Source organism: Pelobates fuscus, chromosome 9, assembly GCF_036172605.1.
Source record: "Pelobates fuscus isolate aPelFus1 chromosome 9, aPelFus1.pri, whole genome shotgun sequence".
Taxonomy (NCBI): Eukaryota; Metazoa; Chordata; class Amphibia; order Anura; family Pelobatidae; genus Pelobates; species Pelobates fuscus.
The window spans coordinates 65,937,882-65,958,576 of NC_086325.1; the positions used below are offsets into that span (position 1 = coordinate 65,937,882).

The 20,695-nt window shown below is 42.9% G+C and overlaps 1 protein-coding gene across 1 annotated transcript in view; it reads left to right on the top strand.

Annotated features, from left to right (window-relative positions):
* The window catches only part of GPC3 (glypican 3), a 439,590-nt gene that overhangs the window by 232,881 nt on the left and 186,014 nt on the right, over positions 1–20,695 (top strand). The window contains exon 6 of the mRNA XM_063432042.1: positions 15,949–16,069. Within this exon, the coding sequence (XP_063288112.1) occupies positions 15,949–16,069 (121 nt within the window). The remainder of the gene's footprint in view (positions 1–15,948; positions 16,070–20,695) is intronic.

A 20,695-nucleotide genomic window follows, 5' to 3' on the forward strand; every position in this document is an offset into this window, starting at 1 on the left:
GCTCCTGTGCCTTCATTGTTTATGGAAGTAAGAATTTTCTGAGAGATTACAACGAGGAAAATATTAACCCCTTATGGGCCCAGACTGTTTTAACTTGTATGACACTTCATTTTAAAATTTCAGTGTGGTTTGCAGTTTGCATGTGTGTGTGTGTGTATATATATATATATATACATATATATATATATATATATATTTGTGCTCGGAATCTCTAATATGTAAATGGAATGTAGAGGAGAAGCAAAGTTGGTTGAGGTGTGCCGAAACCAACGTACGAGTAGGCCTGTAAAAAGAGGGCCCACAAAGTGAAATGTATAAAGGAGGGTGTAGGTGGGTGGGGACAAAACAGCTTGAACGGCAGAGGTAAGTAGGGGGGGTATGGTTTATATAGGGTCATACATCCTCCCACAAATTCAGGCCAAATGGCCTTCCAATTGTGCTCGGAATCTCTTATATGTAAATGGTATGTAGAGGAGAAGCAAAGTTGGTCGAGGTGTGCCGAAACCAACGTACGAGTAGGCTTGTAAAAAGAGGGCAAAAAGGAATTCAAAGTAAACACACTTTATTGCAAGTTTAAACAGCTAGATTTCTGAAAGCTTGCCTAAGCTCCCTTTCCGGTTGAGGGATGTAGGAGTTGTATACTGAGGATTTCCAGCGTCCTGGTCTCTTAATTATGTGTACCAGAGTGTTAGTGCTTGAAGCCGATGATGCTACGCCAATGCGAAACGAGTGACCAGAGAAGGAAGCTCTGCTGTTAATGGATTGCAGATTGTCAAGTAAAGCCACCAGAGTTTCCCGGGTGGAATCAGAGTAGCCAACTGGAGGCCCTTGTGAACTCGTGCCGGACCTTGGGTCGTTGGCCTGAGTCGTCAGAAGTTTGTAAAGTTCTGCCTTTCTAGCGGTGGCTGGAAAGGGGATCCCCCTAAGCCTGAGCTCAGCCGATATTTTTGGAATGGTCCAATATCTTAGGGATCTGGGAGTAGAAGGAGTGAGGGATTCCTCCGGAGACCCAGGCCTGGCTGGCGTGCTGGGTACATCGTCTGATGGGGAATCGATGATTGGTTCTTGAGACATTCTGAAAGGAATATGATATGGATAAGTAGGGTATAGTGGATGAGACCTCCAGAGAACTGGCCTGCTAGCTAATGCCAAGGCGAAGAATTATACCTAGAACCAAGTCACAGGTGAGGCCCTGCTATTGCCAAGTGGCGGTGAGAGGATCTACCTATGATTTGGGCCGAGGGGGTTTTGTGGCCACCAGAACGAGGTGGCAGGATGTCGGCATCTCTGTGACTGTAAGACATTCAAAACATGTGGCCGTGATATGGGAAGCCCTAACTGTAGCCCTAAAGAAGAGCGAGCGAGGTGGCTAGCTATGATTTGGTCGTGGGGGTGTAGGACCGCAGTATTATTAGGGAAAGCTAGGGCCAGCGCCTGACCCTGAAATCCAGTTCTCTACCCTGATGGGGGCTTGTCTCTTGAAGGAAGTATATAACGTATGTAGATACTGACCTTGAGTGTTTGTCCTGTATATTTAGACAATGCTCAGGGCGACTTCAATATATATGTCTTTATATACTGTGAAGAACAGGTCCAGTCCAGGAACCTAGGCGTAAGAAAGATGCTAGTAGGCCTTAGGCGTGCCATTGGTATGCCAAGTGTAAAAATGAAGAACGTATGGAATGGTGTGTAACAGTAAAACTGTATCGTAAGCACCTGTGTAATCTGAGGGACCTGAACGTTGGTCAAAATTTTTTGAGACAAGCCCCTGGGTACCAAAAAAAAGAGCAATATTTGTGACATATATGAAGGCAAAGTGAGGCCTTAGGAGGACGTAATCATAGTGAGTAAGATTTAAGGATACCTGATACTGAAACTTCGGGAACCAGGTAGCCTGATGGTCGTTGAAGGGGTAGTAAATCTGCAAAATGGTGCAGGTCTAAGTAATGATATGTAGAAATTAAAAACAGAATTAACACTTAATATAATAGTAACATAGAGGGTGAGGCATCTTTAAACCTGGTGTGTTTAAAGTTTGAACCCACTCTGGGAGGTGGGAGGGTATTGTAAAAAAGGCAGTGGAGGCTGAATGAGGCCTCAGGGGAAACGTAAAAAATGTAAGAGGTTTGATGAGGCTCAGCCCATTGAGAGAGGAGAAAATAAAGACCGTAAAGGGGTTAACTGTTTCTTTAAGAGAATACCCCTGTGAATATATGCATAATTAAATGTAACAATGAGTGGCGAATAGTGCCACTTAGATTTTGGGAAAACGTAGGGAGAACCGTGAACATATGTTATTAAAGAATACATAGAGGATCATACTTAAATTGTAAACTTAAAAATGCTTAAACCTCATGCATTCGGCTAACGAACGTGCAAGAGGAATATAATAGGACCGCATGTGATAGATTTTATGAAATGAAAAGCTAGTAACAAAGCCATTCGTACGTGTTTCAGCTAAACGAAAGTGAGAAACAGGCGAACGTAAGGTGAGTATAAGCGTTCAGTAAATAATTTTTATGAAAGAATAACGAAAGCGTGTGTACTTTGCGGTCGGCTAAAAAGCAGCACGAACGCAGAAGTACATGAACGGCGGAATTACATGGGTAAGTAATATAGGGAGCCTATCCCCGCATTTTTAGGCCCGAATGTGGGAAATAGCCCAACGCTATTTCCCACATTGATGCTTACGTGTGCGTGCCAGGCTCGTGACCGGAAGCCAGATAGCCGGGTAATGAGTTGGGAATACAGCGGGGCAGCCGGTGGACGAGCCCGGAGGTCGATGGCAGGAGCTGCTGAAGACTGACTGTTTGTTCGAGGCAAGACTGGCGGGAACAACGAACCGGAATTGCAGGTAACTATGGAAACAAAACAGCTTTAACAGCAGAGGTAAGTAGGGGTAGGGTTTATATAGGGTCATAACTCCTCCCACAAATTCAGACCAAATGGCCTTCCAACATATAAAATGTAACAAAAATGAGGGCACTCAATGGATTTCCAAATCAAAAAAGTGTATTCAAAATGTTGCCAATGTGGATCAACTTTTCGACCAAACAGGTCTTTATCCATTGAGTGCCCTCATCTTTGTTACATTTCATATACCCAGCGCAGAGCAGCACCTTGGTGTAAGTCATTTTGTTTATTACTTTTGATTTATATATATATATATATATATATATATATTACACTTCTCACCTTAATAAACATATTGGCACTACTTGTGGTGATACTTCCACATGCAGTTCTGCATCTGGGTAATAACAAAGAAAATTGTCAGTGCACTTTAACATATTGGCAGTATAAATCTCCACGTTCGATTCTTGATTGTGCCTTTCCTGTGGATGGAATGGAGAAGAGGTTGTTTTTTTGGCCTGGGGGCAAATAAGCAGCTTAGTTTGCCATGATCAACAAGAGATTTACCCAGTCACACAAGCGCGCACACACACGCACACACACACATACGCGCGCACACACACTAAAAGCTTTTACAATAAATTAGTACTATTAGACAAAATTATTTGTATTAACAAATTAACCCCCACCTACAGCATATGCAATGTTATGGGGGTTTAACCAGTCTTACATGTACAGCCAAATACTTATTTTAGAAGAATTGAATTTGTTTCGCATCATTGGAAAGTGGAGTCACACAAATGGTAACTCAAACATCAGGCCTGCGTGATCCCAGAATTCTTTCCCATGTAAGGGAATGTCAAGCTTGCCCCCATTTGGCCTTCACTGCCTCACCCTTGGCAGACAGAATCTAAGCACACTTGAGAAACAAGTGCTGGTATGTTTTCATCTTAACATACATACACAAATATGCATTAAAGTCATTGGCGGGGCAAGTGGAAATATTCACATACAGAATAAAAGAATGAAAAAAAAAAAATCAAGTTTAATTTGAGACTGTGGGAATCTGAACTGGTTACAGTATGTTTTCATTCCACATTGTTAAAGATCAAAGGAGATATCCTGTCGCTCGTGGAAATTAGAAAGCAATGCATTTGTTTACCTAAGGCATGCAAGAATGTATTGATATGGAGAATAGGGTAAATGCCTCTCTGGCTTAGATATGTCAGGTTTCAAATAATGTAGTTGGTGCGTATGCAGTCAGTATATCACTGACACATTCATCTGGAAGTCCTTCAGCTACTCGTAGCGCTGCTGGAATTTAGTTACAGATCAAAATCACCCATTAGTTCTGTATTTCATCCCCCCAGCTTTGTGTACAGCAGCATGCTGATTGCAATGTGTGCTATGTTTACCGTAGATTACAGCCCCCAAATGCCTCTGAGTATGCCCTTTCCAAGCATAGACCAAATCATTCTATATTTCCTGCTTTAACTCTTTCGTGCAATCTCCTTGTCAATTAGTAATGATCCTCCTTTCAACTGAATAAGATAAGATCAATAATGTTTGGCTATATAGCACGGGACTGTTTGTTTGTATTATGTTAATTTCACATAATATGTTATGTAACGGAATGCAGTATATTAGTCCACGATATCCGTTGGTATTCTCAGGAAATCCACAGTCAGAGCAGAAAGCACGGCAATATTCCCCATCCTCCCAATAACCGGACGAAACACAGTTTGGGAGTCAACTAACTTGCTTTATTCACAGACTTCCATATTCATGCAGTTCCCCTTGCAAGGGGTTTCCTTACAGCTGTTACAGGGGATTTCTCCCATCAGGCATTGTAATTATCCCAACAGGCATTGCTACACGAGAGGGATACTCCCACTAAAATGGACGATTAAGTGGATTATCCCCTCGTGGAGCAAAACCGACAATTTATACAGAAATCCATATTTTATACATTTTTGCTCGCTTTTAGACGAATGACCGTTCGGTAGATAGCTGGGGTCGGCGGGCACATTTAGTGAGAATACCGCTCTGATCCCAGCTAAACTAACCGAACGCCGCACAAAATACATTAAAACATTGAGTTCGGTTTAAAAGTACCGAACATCTATGGGGAACCGAATGTGCCGAACGCGGAACTCCCGAACGCTCTGGAAGTCCAGCGGTGTTCGGATCATTGAGTAGCCGTTTTCAGTTCCAGGCTCTCGACGACTGAACACCGCTGCAGAGACAAAGGATCCAAGATGGCCGACCGCCGCATGGTCGGTAGCCGAACGGCGGCCACCTAGGAGAGCCCTTAATTACCGATTGCAACATTGTTGCAATCGGTTAATTGGTGCCACACAACTTGTGAATGTGTGGTCTACCTGGGGAGCCCGCATTCGCACGGCGAACGGCTGGGATAGCCGTGTTCCGTCGAACGAATACTTTGTATGCTGGCAGCGTATGGCTGCCAGCATGCGAACGGCCATAACACAGCACTTATACAGGTAAGGACATACAGTATACATTCAGCCTATGGACAACCTGCAATACATATAGTCCAGAAGTGGCTAGGTTTGCCACAATGCTCCCCCAGAACCAAGCCGGCATACACAGTCTGATCCCAACGGATCGGCTTGGGGATGTCCGGGGGAGTACTCACAGATCACTTCTCTAGTTCAGTCTGTCTGGATAACCCGTCAGCGTTACCGTTTTGTTTTCCTGGCCGGTAGTGGATGGTAAAGTCAAAGGGCTGCAGCGCCAAACTCCAGCGCAGCAGCCGGGCGTTGTCCCCAGATACACGGTTTAGCCACACCAACGGGTTGTGATCTGTGAGTAAGGAAAAAGGTTGTCCATACAAATACGGCTGTAACTTTTTAAGGGCCCACACCACGGCCAGGCATTCCTTCTCAATAGCGGCGTAGCTCACTTCACGGGGCAACAACTTGCGGCTTAAGTAGGCTACGGGATGTTCTCCGCCATCGGCTCCCACTTGACTCAGCACTGCCCCCAATCCAAACATTGAAGCGTCTGTGTGGACAAGAAATCTTTTAGTTGGATCAGGAGCAGTTAACACGGGAGCATTAGTTAGGGCGGTCTTGAGTTGTTGGAATGCCTGCTCACACTCTGGGGCCCAGACAACCAGTCGAGGGAGTTTCTTTTTGGTCAGGTCCGTCAGGGGTTTGGCCAGGGTGCTGTAGTCGGGTACAAATTTCCTATAATACCCTGCAGTCCCTAGAAACGCTAGCACCTGGGTTTTGGTCCTGGGGGTAGGCCACTTAGCTACGGCCTCAATTTTGGCTGGCTCGGGTCTCTGCTGCCCACACCCTACTCGGTGTCCCAGATACTGCACCTCGGCCATACCTACGTGGCACTTACTCGGTTTTAAAGTTAACCCGGCTTCCCCAATACGGTCTAAGATCGCCCCTATATGATCTAGGTGATCTTCCCAGGTCTGGCTGAAGATGGCTATGTCATCCAGATAGGCACAGGCATAGTCCTGGAAGCCGTCCAGTAGCCGATCTACCATCCGCTGAAAAGTAGCCGGAGCGTTTTTCATTCCGAAGGGCATGACCTTAAACTGGTACAGGCCAAACGGAGTGACAAACGCCGACTTGGGGATGGCATCATCGGCTAAAGGAATTTGCCAGTATCCCTTACATAAGTCAATGGTAGTGAGATACTGACCCCGTGCCATCTTATCTAGCAGCTCGTCTATCCGAGGCATCGGGTAGGCATCAGACACTGTCTTGTCATTCAGCCTCCGGTAGTCAACGCAGAATCGGGTAGTGCCATCCTTTTTAGGCACCAGGACTACCGGCGATGCCCAGGGGCTATCTGAGGGTTCGATAACCCCTAGCTGCAGCATTTCATCTAACTCGGCCTTCATATGGGTCCGGACGGATTCCGGAACCCTATATGGCGCCTGTCGCATAGGTAGCTGTCCCGGGGTTTCAACTCGGTGTGTGGCCAGCGGAGTGTACCCAGGTAAATTTGAGAAGGTAGCCCCTTTAGCTACGATCAGCGCCTGTACCTGGGCACGCTCGTGAGGGCTTAGCCGCTCCCCCAGTTGAACTCCCCGGGAAGGCTCTACCGGTTCTTCTGGTTCTAGTAGATCAGGTAGGGGCAAGTTCTCCTGATCTTCTAAGGCGGAGGCACAGATTGCCGTCACATCTTCTATCCTCTCATGGTAGGGTTTGAGCAGGTTTACGTGAAGCATGCGTCTCTTCCCCACCCCTGAGCAGGGGCCGATTACATAGGTAGTGTCGCATCGCTGCTCCACTACCTGGTATGGGCCTTGCCAGATGGCTTGCAGCTTGTCTGTGCGGACAGGTTTTAAAATTAAAACCTTCTGTCCCACTTGAAAGCTGCGGTCCCTGGCTCCTCTATCGTACCAGCGTCGCTGACGTCGCTGAGCCGCCTGGAGGTTGGTGTGCACAACCTGAGTTAGCGCCTCCAGACGATCCCTGAACTCCAGTACATATGATACGATAGGGGTTTCGTTAGCTGTACTCTCCCCCTCCCAGTGTTCCCTAATCAAGTTTAAGGGCCCCCGTACTCTTCTCCCAAACAATAGTTCAAATGGGGAGAACCCGGTTGATTCTTGTGGAACCTCTCTATATGCAAAAAGCAGGTGAGGCAGAAACCTCTCCCAGTCTTTGTGGGTTTCCCCGAACATCCGAAGCATCTGCTTCAGCGTCCCATTAAACTTTTCACATAGTCCATTGGACTGGGGGTGGTAGGCGGAATTGACTATTGGCTTAATGCCACATACCTTCCACATATGTTGGGTGACCTCGGCAGTAAATTGGGTGCCCCGGTCGGATATTATTTCCTGGGGAAACCCTACCCGGGAAAATACTTTCATTAGGGCTTCAGCTACGGTTTCAGCGTGAATGTTAGGGAGAGCCACAGCTTCGGGGTACCTGGTGGCGTAGTCCACCACGGTTAGAATATACTTTTTACCAGAGGGACTGGGTTTTGGCAGGGGCCCTATTATGTCCACTGCTACCCTGTTGAAGGGTTCGGCAATAATGGGTAGAGGGCATAACTTGGCCTTGTGGCGATCCCCTCGTTTACCTACTCGCTGGCAAACGTCGCAGGAGGTGCAATACTGTCGCACATCCTGTGAGATTCCGGGCCAGAAAAACGCATGCGTCAGGCGGTATCGGGTACGGGTCATCCCTAGGTGTCCGGACAAGGGGATATCGTGAGCAATTCTGAGCAGCTCCTGCCTATACTTCTGCGGTACTACTAACTGTTTGTTAGTCAAGGTGACAGACCCCCCCACGTCCTTGGCCGTGACACGGTACAATAACTATTTCTCCCACGTGTAATGCTCCCCCTCTAACCCTGTCTGGTCAGCCTGGGCCCGGTCCCTATAGACTTGTAGAGTGGGATCGGTCTGTACTTCAGTGACAAAGGTAGTCGGGGTATCCCAGGATATGGGAGTCGGTTGGGGGTCATGGTCTCTTACCTGAGCCTCAGAGTGTATCGGTGTAGCCGTGGTGCGAGCCTGTTGCCGTGTGGTTACTGGATGGGCTTCTTGGTAGGGGGCCTGTGGAACAAAGGCAGAGGTCATCTGACCCAAATCATTCCCTAGCACAACATCTGCGGGTAAGTTCTGCATTAGTCCCACTTCTACTGTCCCCTCTCCCGCACCCCAGTTCAAATGTACTTTTGCCGTGGGTAGTCGGTATACAGCTCCCCCGGCTACCCGAACAGCCACAGATCCGCCGGTATGCGTGCCCTCCGATACCAAATGGGGTGCTATTAGGGTTAAGGTAGCTCCCGAATCCCTCAGTCCCTGAACTTCGTTCCCCTCAAGGGTTACCAGCTGCCGGTGATGCTGCCGGTTATCGGTGGCTCGGACCGACATTACTTCGTGCAATATACCCAGGGGTTCCTCCGCATGAACACTCCACAAATCCTGAGTGGCTGGTTCCCTCTGGTAATGGTGAGCAGCCGCCCTGGGTGCGGGGTTTGGACGCCCTTGATTCCAGGTGGGCCTGCCGCGATTCTGGGTGCATTCTCGGGCCATATGCCCCCATTGTTTACAGGAATGACACTGGATGTTGGCCCGCCCGTTGTATCTGGAAGGTGGCGGTATCTGTCCTTGTGAGGGACGGAACGGAGCGGCTGTGGGCGCTAGAGATGGTGTAGCGCTAGGTAGTCCTGTGGGTCGGGAGTAGCTTTTGGCTACAGGTCCCTGGTGCCTCCGGGCATCAAAGTGTTGATCGGCCAATCTAGCCGCTTCGGTTAGGGTGAGGGGTTTTCTGTCCCGCACCCATTCTTGGGTCTCCGGTGATAATCCGTTAAAAAATTGTTCCAGCAACATCATCTGACGCAATTCCTCCATGGTGGTGGCGTTGCTGGCCTGTATCCACCCTTGGGAGGCTTGATCCAATTTGTGTGCCCATTCTGCGTGCGAATCTCGCTCTGGTTTGCGTAAGTGTCTGAACTTGCGCCGGTATGCCTCTGGGGTAATGGCATACCTCTCCAAGATTGCGCGTTTTACTTTTTCATAATCTTTGCTGTCCTCACTGGGCACAGCACGGTACGCTTCGGCTGCCCGACCTGCTAGTTTGCTTGCTAGCAGTTGCACCCATACTGACCGTTCTAGCTCATGCAGATCACACAGTCTTTCAAAGTCCTGCAAGTACCCATCTATTTCGTCCTTTTCCTCGCAAAAAGCTCTGAAGGCCTGGTACGGGATCTTGGGCTTTACCGGGTTGTAAAGGGACCCGGGGTTGGACTCGGTTCGAGTCAAGGTGTGTTGCGGGCTGTGTGCCATAACATATTCCTGCACATTTGCCATCACCAGGTTCAACATGGCATCCGATATAGGCTGCGGCAAAAATGCTAGCCTGGTCCTCATCTCTCTTTCATAGAGGGTTTCCTCCATAACTACTGGGGGTGTAGCGCTGCGGGCTTGGTCTCCCTCCATCAGCTCGGCGATTAGGGTAGCCTTGGTTTTGCTGCTGGCTACTTTCCCTCTGGCTTCCAGTAGTTCCTTTAAAGTCTGTCGTTTCAGTATGGTATAATCAATCTCCATACGAATTGCCTTTGCTTTCCTTGTTCGGTAGTTCCAGTTACACGAACTCCTCTTTTCGGCTGTAAGGTTCGGATCCCGTCGCTTGCCACCAATTGTAACGGAATGCAGTATATTAGTCCACGATATCCGTTGGTATTCTCAGGAAATCCACAGTCAGAGCAGAAAGCACGGCAATATTCCCCATCCTCCCAATAACCGGACGAAACACAGTTTGGGAGTCAACTAACTTGCTTTATTCACAGACTTCCATATTTATGCAGTTCCCCTTGCAAGGGGTTTCCTTACAGCTGTTACAGGGGATTTCTCCCATCAGGCATTGTAATTATCCCAACAGGCATTGCTACACGAGAGGGATACTCCCACTAAAATGGACGATTAAGTGGATTATCCCCTCGTGGAGCAAAACCGACAATTTATACAGAAATCCATATTTTATACATTTTTGCTCGCTTTTAGACGAATGACCGTTCGGTAGATAGCTGGGGTCGGCGGGCACATTTAGTGAGAATACCGCTCTGATCCCAGCTAAACTAACCGAACGCCGCACAAAATACATTAAAACATTGAGTTCGGTTTAAAAGTACCGAACATCTATGGGGAACCGAATGTGCCGAACGCGGAACTCCCGAACGCTCTGGAAGTCCAGCGGTGTTCGGATCATTGAGTAGCCGTTTTCAGTTCCAGGCTCTCGACGACCGAACACCGCTGCAGAGACAAAGGATCCAAGATGGCCGACCGCCGCATGGTCGGTAGCCGAACGGCGGCCACCTAGGAGAGCCCTTAATTACCGATTGCAACATTGTTGCAATCGGTTAATTGGTGCCACACGACTTGTGAATGTGTGGTCTACCTGGGGAGCCCGCATTCGCACGGCGAACGGCTGGGATAGCCGTGTTCCGTCGAACGAATACTTTGTATGCTGGCAGCGTATGGCTGCCAGCATGCGAACGGCCATAACACAGCACTTATACAGGTAAGGACATACAGTATACATTCAGCCTATGGACAACCTGCAATACATATAGTCCAGAAGTGGCTAGGTTTGCCACATGTTAATTTCACATATTTTTAATACAATAGAGGCCAAGCTTCTATTTATCAAGAACTTGGTTCTAACCTCTAGTAACATTTTAACGTAATATAGATTGTTATTGATTCTTCTTAGACATTTGCATCACGGATAGAGTAACTCCATGCATGCGCTGGCGATGGGCAGGAGCTATACCCTTGGTTTAGTGGGGACAAAGGTTAAAAATCACTTTTCATCTGCACTGGAGCCCCAAGAATGAGAAATATCCCCTTTAATACCAGCCAAACTGATTGTGATATAAAAATGCCACTAGCAGGACAATTTAAAATGGTAATATTAAATGTAAGGCTGGTAATATTTGATAATACTCCATGACATACAGAACTAATTAAAGGATTGCTCCAGTACCATGACATTTTCAATGCTTGGAGTCCCTGTATGCAGTATTTCGCAATGGATCGCTGCACATACACTGGTGTAACCCCATCTCTGGCAGTGCCATTGATGCATCTTTAGCCAGCCGAGAACAAGAGTTCTGGCTAATGTCAATTCTGTGCATATTTTTATGCACAGCGGGTCAGTCATTGACTGAGAAAGATCAGTTGATGTTCTCAGCCAGTATTTGACTGATGGGATTGGCATCCAGGTACTGTAGCTCACCAGAAGATTGATACACATCACCCGGCAGCACAGAAGTCTCAAAAACAAGTAAGAGGTCAATACCTTTTGCCCCATTACTGAGAAACGATGTCAGAGTACTCTTTGCATTATAACCTTTACAGCAGATTGATTTCATTGAGTCTGTGTGTATAACAGAACTCCACAGCAATAATACTCACCTAACGTTCATGTAAGCTACTGTAAATGTGTTTAGAAATCAGTCTGTACAAATTAGATACATTGTTTTTGTGCTAAATTAGAGTTTAGTTGTATAAATTGTTCTTTGTAAGTCACCTAAACTTTTTCAGAATAGCGTCTCCTTTGGCCACACGCCACTCACACCCTTACAATTAAAGTGTCTCTTTGGGAGGTAACTTTTTTTCTCACTGGTTGCGTTCAGTGAACCTTTGACAATCACAGATCCACATCAAAGGCTGATTTTAAGAAAGATATTTGCTGGTTAAAGCAAAGTAATTCTGACAATTTCCTTAAAAAAAGCACAATTCGTTTACGTAGCTCTTAACATGTGATCTAATGAACGGTGTCACAGTTACACAATAACATGATTGCTGCCCTTCCTGTTGCATATTAGTCGATAACACCTCTTACACCTTGAAATCTGGTCACAGTAACACAAAGTCGATTAATACGAAGTCTGCAGAGAGTACTGTAAAGCACATTTGTTGGCTCGCTGTTTATGTGGCACACTTCTAAGCCAACAACTAATCTTGGCATGCGTGTATGATGGACAAAATACCATCTGACACATGGCAGATATTTGTTATTCATCTCCACATCAAAGGCAGCCACACGTGTGCGTAACAAGGTCAGTGGCATTTGTGAAATATATCGTTGTGTGTGCGTGATGCACTTAGAAGTGATCTGATATTTTACCCTTTGAATACCAGCTGGATGGATGATGCTCTGAGATGCAATTTCACAATTAACTCTTGGATACCAATTGGGACAGTCCGTTTACTGCATTATAATCTAAACTGAATGCTACAATCCAAGCATTTAAAGTGGTGCCAATAATTTCCCTTTACAACGTTGCTAATAACAGTGTAGTTATATGCTAAGCCACACAATCTCATATGCTATGTCTATTTAAATAATCACAAGTTACCCAGAATATATACCCAATTATATTCAGAATTGTATTCTGTTCACAATTATGAATTTGTCAGAAACAAAGATATATTCACACTAACATTTGGGAAGATCACTTAGCAATTGTGACCTTGCTGAGTTTAAAGGGAACCTATTGAAGTTGTTATAGTGCCTGCAGTCCTGTCCCCTCCCTCCCTGTCCTACCTCCCAAACCCAATATTAAATTAATTAGATGGCTTACAAGCCATTTTCCAAGCACTGTCGGTACGAGAGCCGGGATTCTTCGCTGGGTATGATGGCCAGGTCTATAGCGTTAGGAATACAAATATGTATTACTAACGCTACTTGTTTCTTTTAATAAAGAAAAAAAAAAGAATTACACATCTTCTATAACACCCACCTGTTGTCTACCCATCTAGTACCACCTCCAAGACAAATATATGCCCTACAACCAGGCACTCAAAAGGTGAGCATATGTACAAATGTTTAGTGGTAAGAAATAAAATGAATAAACAGGCATATATTCACATACAGACAATGGGACAGAAATCTGAAATAGGAACTGTCCCGCTATATTCATACGCCAACAAATCAAAGCATACGTTATAAATTTGGCAATAATTTGAAAGCAGTGTAGAGGTTCCAAGCCACACTAGCTAAATAAGGCAAGTGTATGTCACTTAAAAGAACACTATAGGTACCCAGATCACCTGATCTACAATGAGAGGGTCTGGGTGCCATGTGCCCCCTGTATTAACCCTGCACCTGAAAAGGCAGTATTTTCTTTGCAGGGTTAACCTTCCTCTAGTGACTGTCATACTGACAGCTACTAGAGTCATTTTCGTAAAATAGAAATGTAAAACTCTGCCATGTTAATCAGATGGGAAAGCATTGGATTGGCTGAGATCCTGATGAGGCAGACTCTGTGAGTGAGAGAAGGTAAGTACTATCTTTTTATAGACCTGGCAGCGCTGGCCCGGTCGCCTAAACAGTGTCTATGTCACTATAGCATATTTATGTTCCTAATGCTATGGTGTTCCTTTAATAAATTATGTATCCATTGCTTTCTTGTTCTGAATGGTTTCTGCTTTAATGATGACTTGGAAAAACAGCAGTCTTCGTCATAACTTTTCACTAAAATGAAAAACAGTGGTGCAATTGCCTTTAATGCAAGCAATGTTGAAGAATAATCTATACTTTGTACTTACAACTCTCAACCCATTGAAATGTTACCTGCCATAAATAACTTAGTCCTAATCCCATGATGTGCCAAAATCTTCCATTTGGTTTAGCAGGGGTTAATGGTTATGATAAAACTGTTCTTGTAGTAACCAAAAGGGAAAGAAAGCAAATATAAATATATTTAAAAGAGAGACGGGACACATTTATGTGTGCACACTTTTATCCACTAGGTGGCACCGAGAGAGTTTACTATTCTGAACTGAAGTTCTTTAAATACTGGCTCTAAATTCCAAAACAGTACGTAAAACTGGTGATCCCCTTTTAACATCAAACGATTTTTTGACATATGTAGACTAGAATGCAAGTAGAAAAAAATAACCTGTCAGTTCATAAATAGTGGCGTTGTGACACTCTAACAGATTTTTCATATTCTCATTGACTAAACCTGTAGGGAATTGACTTTTAAAGGGGCACTGGCACAAACAAAACATTGAACATGTTGGTGCTTTATACATAATAAGAGTGATAAAAATAATATTAAGCAATTTAAATGACTATAAAAATGCTCACATATTTAGTGCTTGTGTTTTATCATAATGATTGGAAATTAAGTTTGTAGTAAAACTGTTTAAATAAATTCAACATTGATGTAATATAAAGTCAGTTGCCACGTTTATAGGGGCTATGTATGAGCTCACAAAACAACGAGTATGTACCTCTGGCATCTTCTTTGACACCTGTAAAGTATGTAAAGATAATGGAGACACTACTATTGCACAAATACAAGTTTAGCCAAATATGCTTAAAAAATGTATATGTACATTTGTAGGTACTGCTTATAATCAGACACCTATAGGCAGCTATATTCTTCCGACTGGGAAAATTACAGGGGGAAGCAGGGGTGTACCTAGAGCATTTGGCACCCGGGGCGTTCATATTTTTGAACCTGTGCCCCCACTTTAAAATGTAAAAAAACGATCGCAATGATTTTTAATGTATTTAGCATTGAGCAATGTTTGTGTGTTTGAATGTTAGCATGTTTTTGTATAGAGTATGTTTCAGTGAATGTAGGGGCGTGTTTGTATGTAGTGTTGGCGTGTGAATGCAAGCATGCATTTGTGTGTAGTGTGGTTTTTGAATGCAGTGGTGTGGTTATTTATAATGGTGGGGTTTGTAAGCAGGGGTGTATTTGTGTGTAGTGTTGGCGAAATTCTGAGATGAATGCACAAATACACACTGACACACATGCAGATACCTATATACTCATGCAGATACGTAGACACACAGATACACAGACACGGACTGACACACATACAGACACAGTAGTGACTCTAGGAACAATATACGAAGGGGGGTCACATAAGATACCACAGTCAAAACACCAGCTCTCTATGCATGCTCTTAGTGGGACTGTCTCCTTGATGCCAGGCTGAGATGCCCGAATCCATGTTTAAAGGCATGATATAACAGTACCTTTTGTGTCACTTTACCCCACTCCTTCTAGAATGTAAGTTTGTTTGAGCAGGGCACTCAGCACCCTCTGCTCCTGAACATCAGACTCGTCTTGTTGAGTATACTCTATTAGTCCGCCTTTTGTACAGTTCTGCATAATTTCTTGGTGCTTTATAAATAATAACAGTACCATGTACCGATGTTCTCCTATGCTAGGAAACAATGTTCTTTCTTGTTGAGGCAAAATAAGGATGAAAGAAAATAATTTTCTGATCAGTACTAATCAGCTCCAACAGGTAATATAAATACATTATTACTTAGAAAGCATCAACATATTTCATCAATCTCGTTCTATGTTTCTATGTTCTAACTACCAGCATAAATAATAGAAAGAGAGATATGATGATAACCAGGGGATTTCACATTTTACGCAGAGATAGTCAAACAAGAATGTCCGCAGTTATTCACTAACGAGTGATTTTTGACGGATTGGAACCTTTAGGCCACAAATTCTGCATTGCCAAAATTCACCTGTTTTCTCAACCTGAGTAGAACTGCTATGTTACATATGAATTCTACAAACTATTAATGTCTGTACTATTTGTTTTAGATACAGTCAGCACACATTAAAGAATGGTTTGAAGACTCAGACAAGCAGCCAAGATGCAAAGACCAAAGTCTCCGAACCTGTAATTAATCAGATCGTTGATAAATTGAATCATATCAACCAGGTTGGTAACATTAATCATTAAACACCATTTTTTCGATTATAATGAGATGTCAAACTGCAAATCCAAGTTTTTATTTGTCATATCATTGGTTTCACACGTTAAAGATTTCCTGGGAATAAAAGTCACACTTTATTCTAACAGTTCTAGGGACTCTGTGCCTGTTTTTTTATTCTTTACATGACACAAATATATTAGCAAGATCACACACATTAAAGGCACTCAGAACTGAAGAAATCATCCATAGAAATTATTTATTTATAAAATATTTTACCATGAAAGATACATTGGGATTTCTCTCGTTTTCAAGTATGTCCTGTAATCATCTCTACAAAACAGCCATATGTCTATATATTGTCAACAGCAAGTAAATATATATCACCTGACCACCAGAATCAAATATCCAGGTTTTGTGTTTAGTGTTTTTCACTGCTGTAGTGTTAAATGTGTTCTGTTTACAGTCATTTAAAATATCTGTGGAGAACTAACCAGAGATTGTTTGCAATTATCCATAGATTTCCTGGAAAAGCCCAGTTTAGAAAACAGAAGTTTAACAAATAAATATAACTATCAACCTCTCCTTGACAATAAAAAAGGACAGTTTTGCTTTAGACTAATTGATGGAACTGGTTTAAATTACAGAGATAGCATCAAATGAATTGTTCACTTTCACTAGTACAACACATCCCCAAGGTTATTCAGTAAAGTGAGAATTGTCAGGAATTTAGAGTGAAGATTAGATTTTAGGACAAAATAGTCCAAACTGAAAAAGCGATGCTTCCTCTTCAGCCATTTTGATCTTGAATTTGAAATTCCCTTTAATTCCCTTTGGATTCCCAACAGTTTTCACTTCTGTGAATAACCCTGTATGTTTAAAATTCGAATAAGTGATAGTTTGGCAAAAAGCACTTCTTACAAAATCTATTAAAATGTTTAAATATAGCAGCTCTAAAACACTCGTGTAGGATACCCTTCCTTCCCACACCAAACACCAAGTAAAATTGTATTATAAGTGAACAAAACTTATAAAAGGTAGCTAGACGCTAAAAAGGAGGATTATCTTGCCTACTTTAATATTGATAAAATGAGTAATCAGTGAAGCAGCATGTGTAAAATAAATAGTATAGATGGTAATCATTTATGAAGAAATGGAGAAAGTGCTGTGGATACACTCACATGGAATGGAGCATAGGTATATGGCTCACTTTTCACAAAGTAGGCTCCAATCCAAGTGAGTGCACCCAGAATTAGATTTTCTTTGTTGAACATTTTGAATCAGACTGCACATAGTCACCAGGTATATCAAGTGATACATGTAGCATAGGAATACCATAGTGTGGTGAGATAATACATTTTAGTTTTAGGAAGAGGCTTGCATTTATTCATAGAGCTCACGTAAAGGCTCTCTGGTGGGTGAAAGCTCAAGCCTAATTTTTATTTTTACACATGCCTGAGATTTTATTTATGATGGTAGATTTTAAGGATGTTTTGACTATCTGAAGGTTTGTAATTAAAAGGATTGCTTCTGAGTGCAATTCCCAATTTTCACATTCTTCTTCTCTGAAAAGACATAGCGGTCAATGAGTTAATTATCCTGTTCAATGAGGTACATCTGCATTGAGAAAGAGCATATCATTGTTACTAAACAATGTATTTTCAAACTGGAACAATCATCAATAAGAGAGCCAGCCAAAAGGTTTCCTAGTCCCATGGTCCCAGTACTACAAATTGCTGATTAGGGAAGAAGTCAGATTGTTTTCCGGAAGGTGAGAAGAGGGGACTGGCGCCTGTTCAAGATGTTGATTTTGGGAAGGGGATCTTGTTTGTTGACCTGGAGGGGCTTGAAGAATATAAACTGGCAGTTCACCAAACTCTTGAATGGAACAGAGATCACGTTGTTGACCCCATTTTGAGGAAATCTGTTGATTAGTTGTTTGTTATTATGCAGCAAAATGCTCTATAGGAAAATAAATTCAAATACAAGTTTTCATCTGTATATATCCCGTGCCCCAAAGGCAGAAAAATAATGCTGTTCAACTCCAAAAGACCCCTAGATCCCCACAAGACTTTAATTGGATAAGAATGCAGTTGAAATGACTGAAAATATTTACTTAATAAGATAAAACACTCCATGAGGATTCATATTGTTCTTTTTGTTTTCTCTGCAATTAGTTATTTCAACTTAACATGGTTCAAGTGAATTGAAATACATATTTTATTTCCAAGTCGCTCTTAAAAGCTGAAGAATTGACTTAATTTTCCTCCAATATGCACTTCACCTGCGAGCAAGTTGGCCTTAAAGGGACACTCCATGCATATAAAGCACTTCAGCTTGCTGAAGTGCTTAATGTGTGAAGAGTGTGTCCTCTGTTTGTCAATTTACAAAAAGTGCAGATTTCAAGAGAAATTGGCACTTGTAAATTAACCTTGTTTACAACCCACTGGCTGTCAATCAGACAACTGGTCCAGTTACATCCTGGTTTGCTCAGTGAAGCTACAATCATAAGGAATTTCATGTGTTGGAAGCAGAAAAATGGGGCAAGAGAAAAGATCTGAGTGACGTTGACAAGTGCCAGATGGGATGACTGGGTCAGAGGACCGCCACAATGGTAAGTCTTGTGGGGTGTTCCTGTTATTCGGTTGTTAGTACCTACCAAAAGTTGTGCAAGGAAGGAAGTCTGTGATTGGACAGCCACAAAAAATCTAGGCAGGGCAAGAAAGATGGGTGACTTGCAGAGACTTTAGACAAGAGACTAGCAACTGTTGCAAGCTGAGTTTATATATCTCCAATGAAAAAATGCATAATTAAATTCATGCAAGTTTTCATTGGGGCTATATCTAGTTGATATCTACTATTTGTTTTTGTTTTGGGTGGGGGTGTAGTGTCTCTTTATTCTGCAAATTGAGGAATATAATGTTTCAATTTAGGGTAATAACTTATTGATCCAAGGATAAATCTGACTGCCATTCTGGGGTCAAGAAGGATTTTTTTTGCAAAATTGAAAGTGCTTCAAACTGTTTTTTTTTTTTTTTTTGCCCAATTTCGGATCAAGAGCAAAAAACAAATGTGAGGAAGGCTGAACTTGATGGGCGCAAGTCTCCTGTCAGCTATGTAACTATAAGCAAATTGTAGTGAATTGAAAACCAAATCACGAAACTAAGGCAAAATATGCTGATCTGAAAAAAATCTCCAATTCATATTGATTATATTAGCCTAAAAAGTCGTTGGGTTTCAATTCACTATTATTATTATAACTATTTGCATTTAAATAGTGTCACCTGGCTTCACAGCTCTTTACAAAATCATAAAGGGGAAAGTTAACAATAAATGATACAATTACAAAATTTTACAGGAATAATAGGTTGCTGAGGATCCTGATCAAAATGACTAAACCCTTTACTATATACTGGACTTGTCACAGTTCACCATACTTATAGATGGTCTTTAGTATCTAACTGTAATTAAATATAGAATAATAAATTATGTTTCTCCCTTTTGTGTGTATTGAGAGATTCCATTTACTAAAGAAACATTCTGGGCACCATAACAACTTCATCACAATTAAGTTGTTATGGTTTGAGAAAGTCACAGACACCATCTTAACCTTAAGGGGTTAAACAGTTAAAGAGACACTATAGTCACCAGAACAACTACAGCTTATTGAATTTGTTCTGGTGAGTAGAATCATTACCTTCAGGCTTTTTGCTGCAAACACTGTCTTTTCAGAGAAAATGCAGTGTTTACATTACAGCCTAGTGATAACTTCACTGGCCACTCCTTAGATGGCTGTTAGAGATCCTTCCTAGGTCATGGCTGCCTAAAATGCATCCAAACATCCAGTGTCTCCTCCCTCTGCATGCAGACACTGAACTTTCCTCATAGAGGTTCACTGATTTAACTAATCTCTATGAGGAGATGATGATTGGACAGGGCTGTGTTTGAATCATGCTGGCTCTGCCCCTGATCTGCCTCCTTGTCAGTCTCAGCCAATCCTATGGGGAAGCATTGGTTTTGGATCAGGCACTTCTAATGATGTCAGCAGACTGCTTGTTTTTTTGTTTTTTTTTTTAGGCAAACAGCATGCAGATCTACAGATTCTGGCTTGAATACAGTAAGATTTTGCTATATTTATGGAGGCATGAGGGGCCCAGGGGGGCTAGATGGTGGTTTAACACTATAGGGTCAGGAATAAATGTTTGTAGTGATCCTTTAACAATTAGCTTAACCCCACACTATGGAAAATGGGGCATGATCATTTTGTCTCTCTACTTCCTTACTTGGCCTGAGGCTCAAGTAAGGAGACCTCGAACTGGGTGCTGATGATATGCTAAGAGTGTCAGCTGACTCTCTCAACCTATCATCAGCTCCCCATGCACCAGCATTCCACCTGTATGCATTATGAACAAAGCTGAAAACATGTACGACAAGGGTGCCCAAAAAGGTAGAACCCCAGATGTTTCAAAACTACAGCTTCCATGATGCTATGTCATTCTAAAGACACACAAAGCATCATGGGAGTTGTAGTTCTACAACATCTGGGGATCTACCTGCATTGCACTGATCTATAAATACCATTGAATAAAGTATCTGCTTATTTTTTTTATTTATTTTTATTTTATCTGAGGATC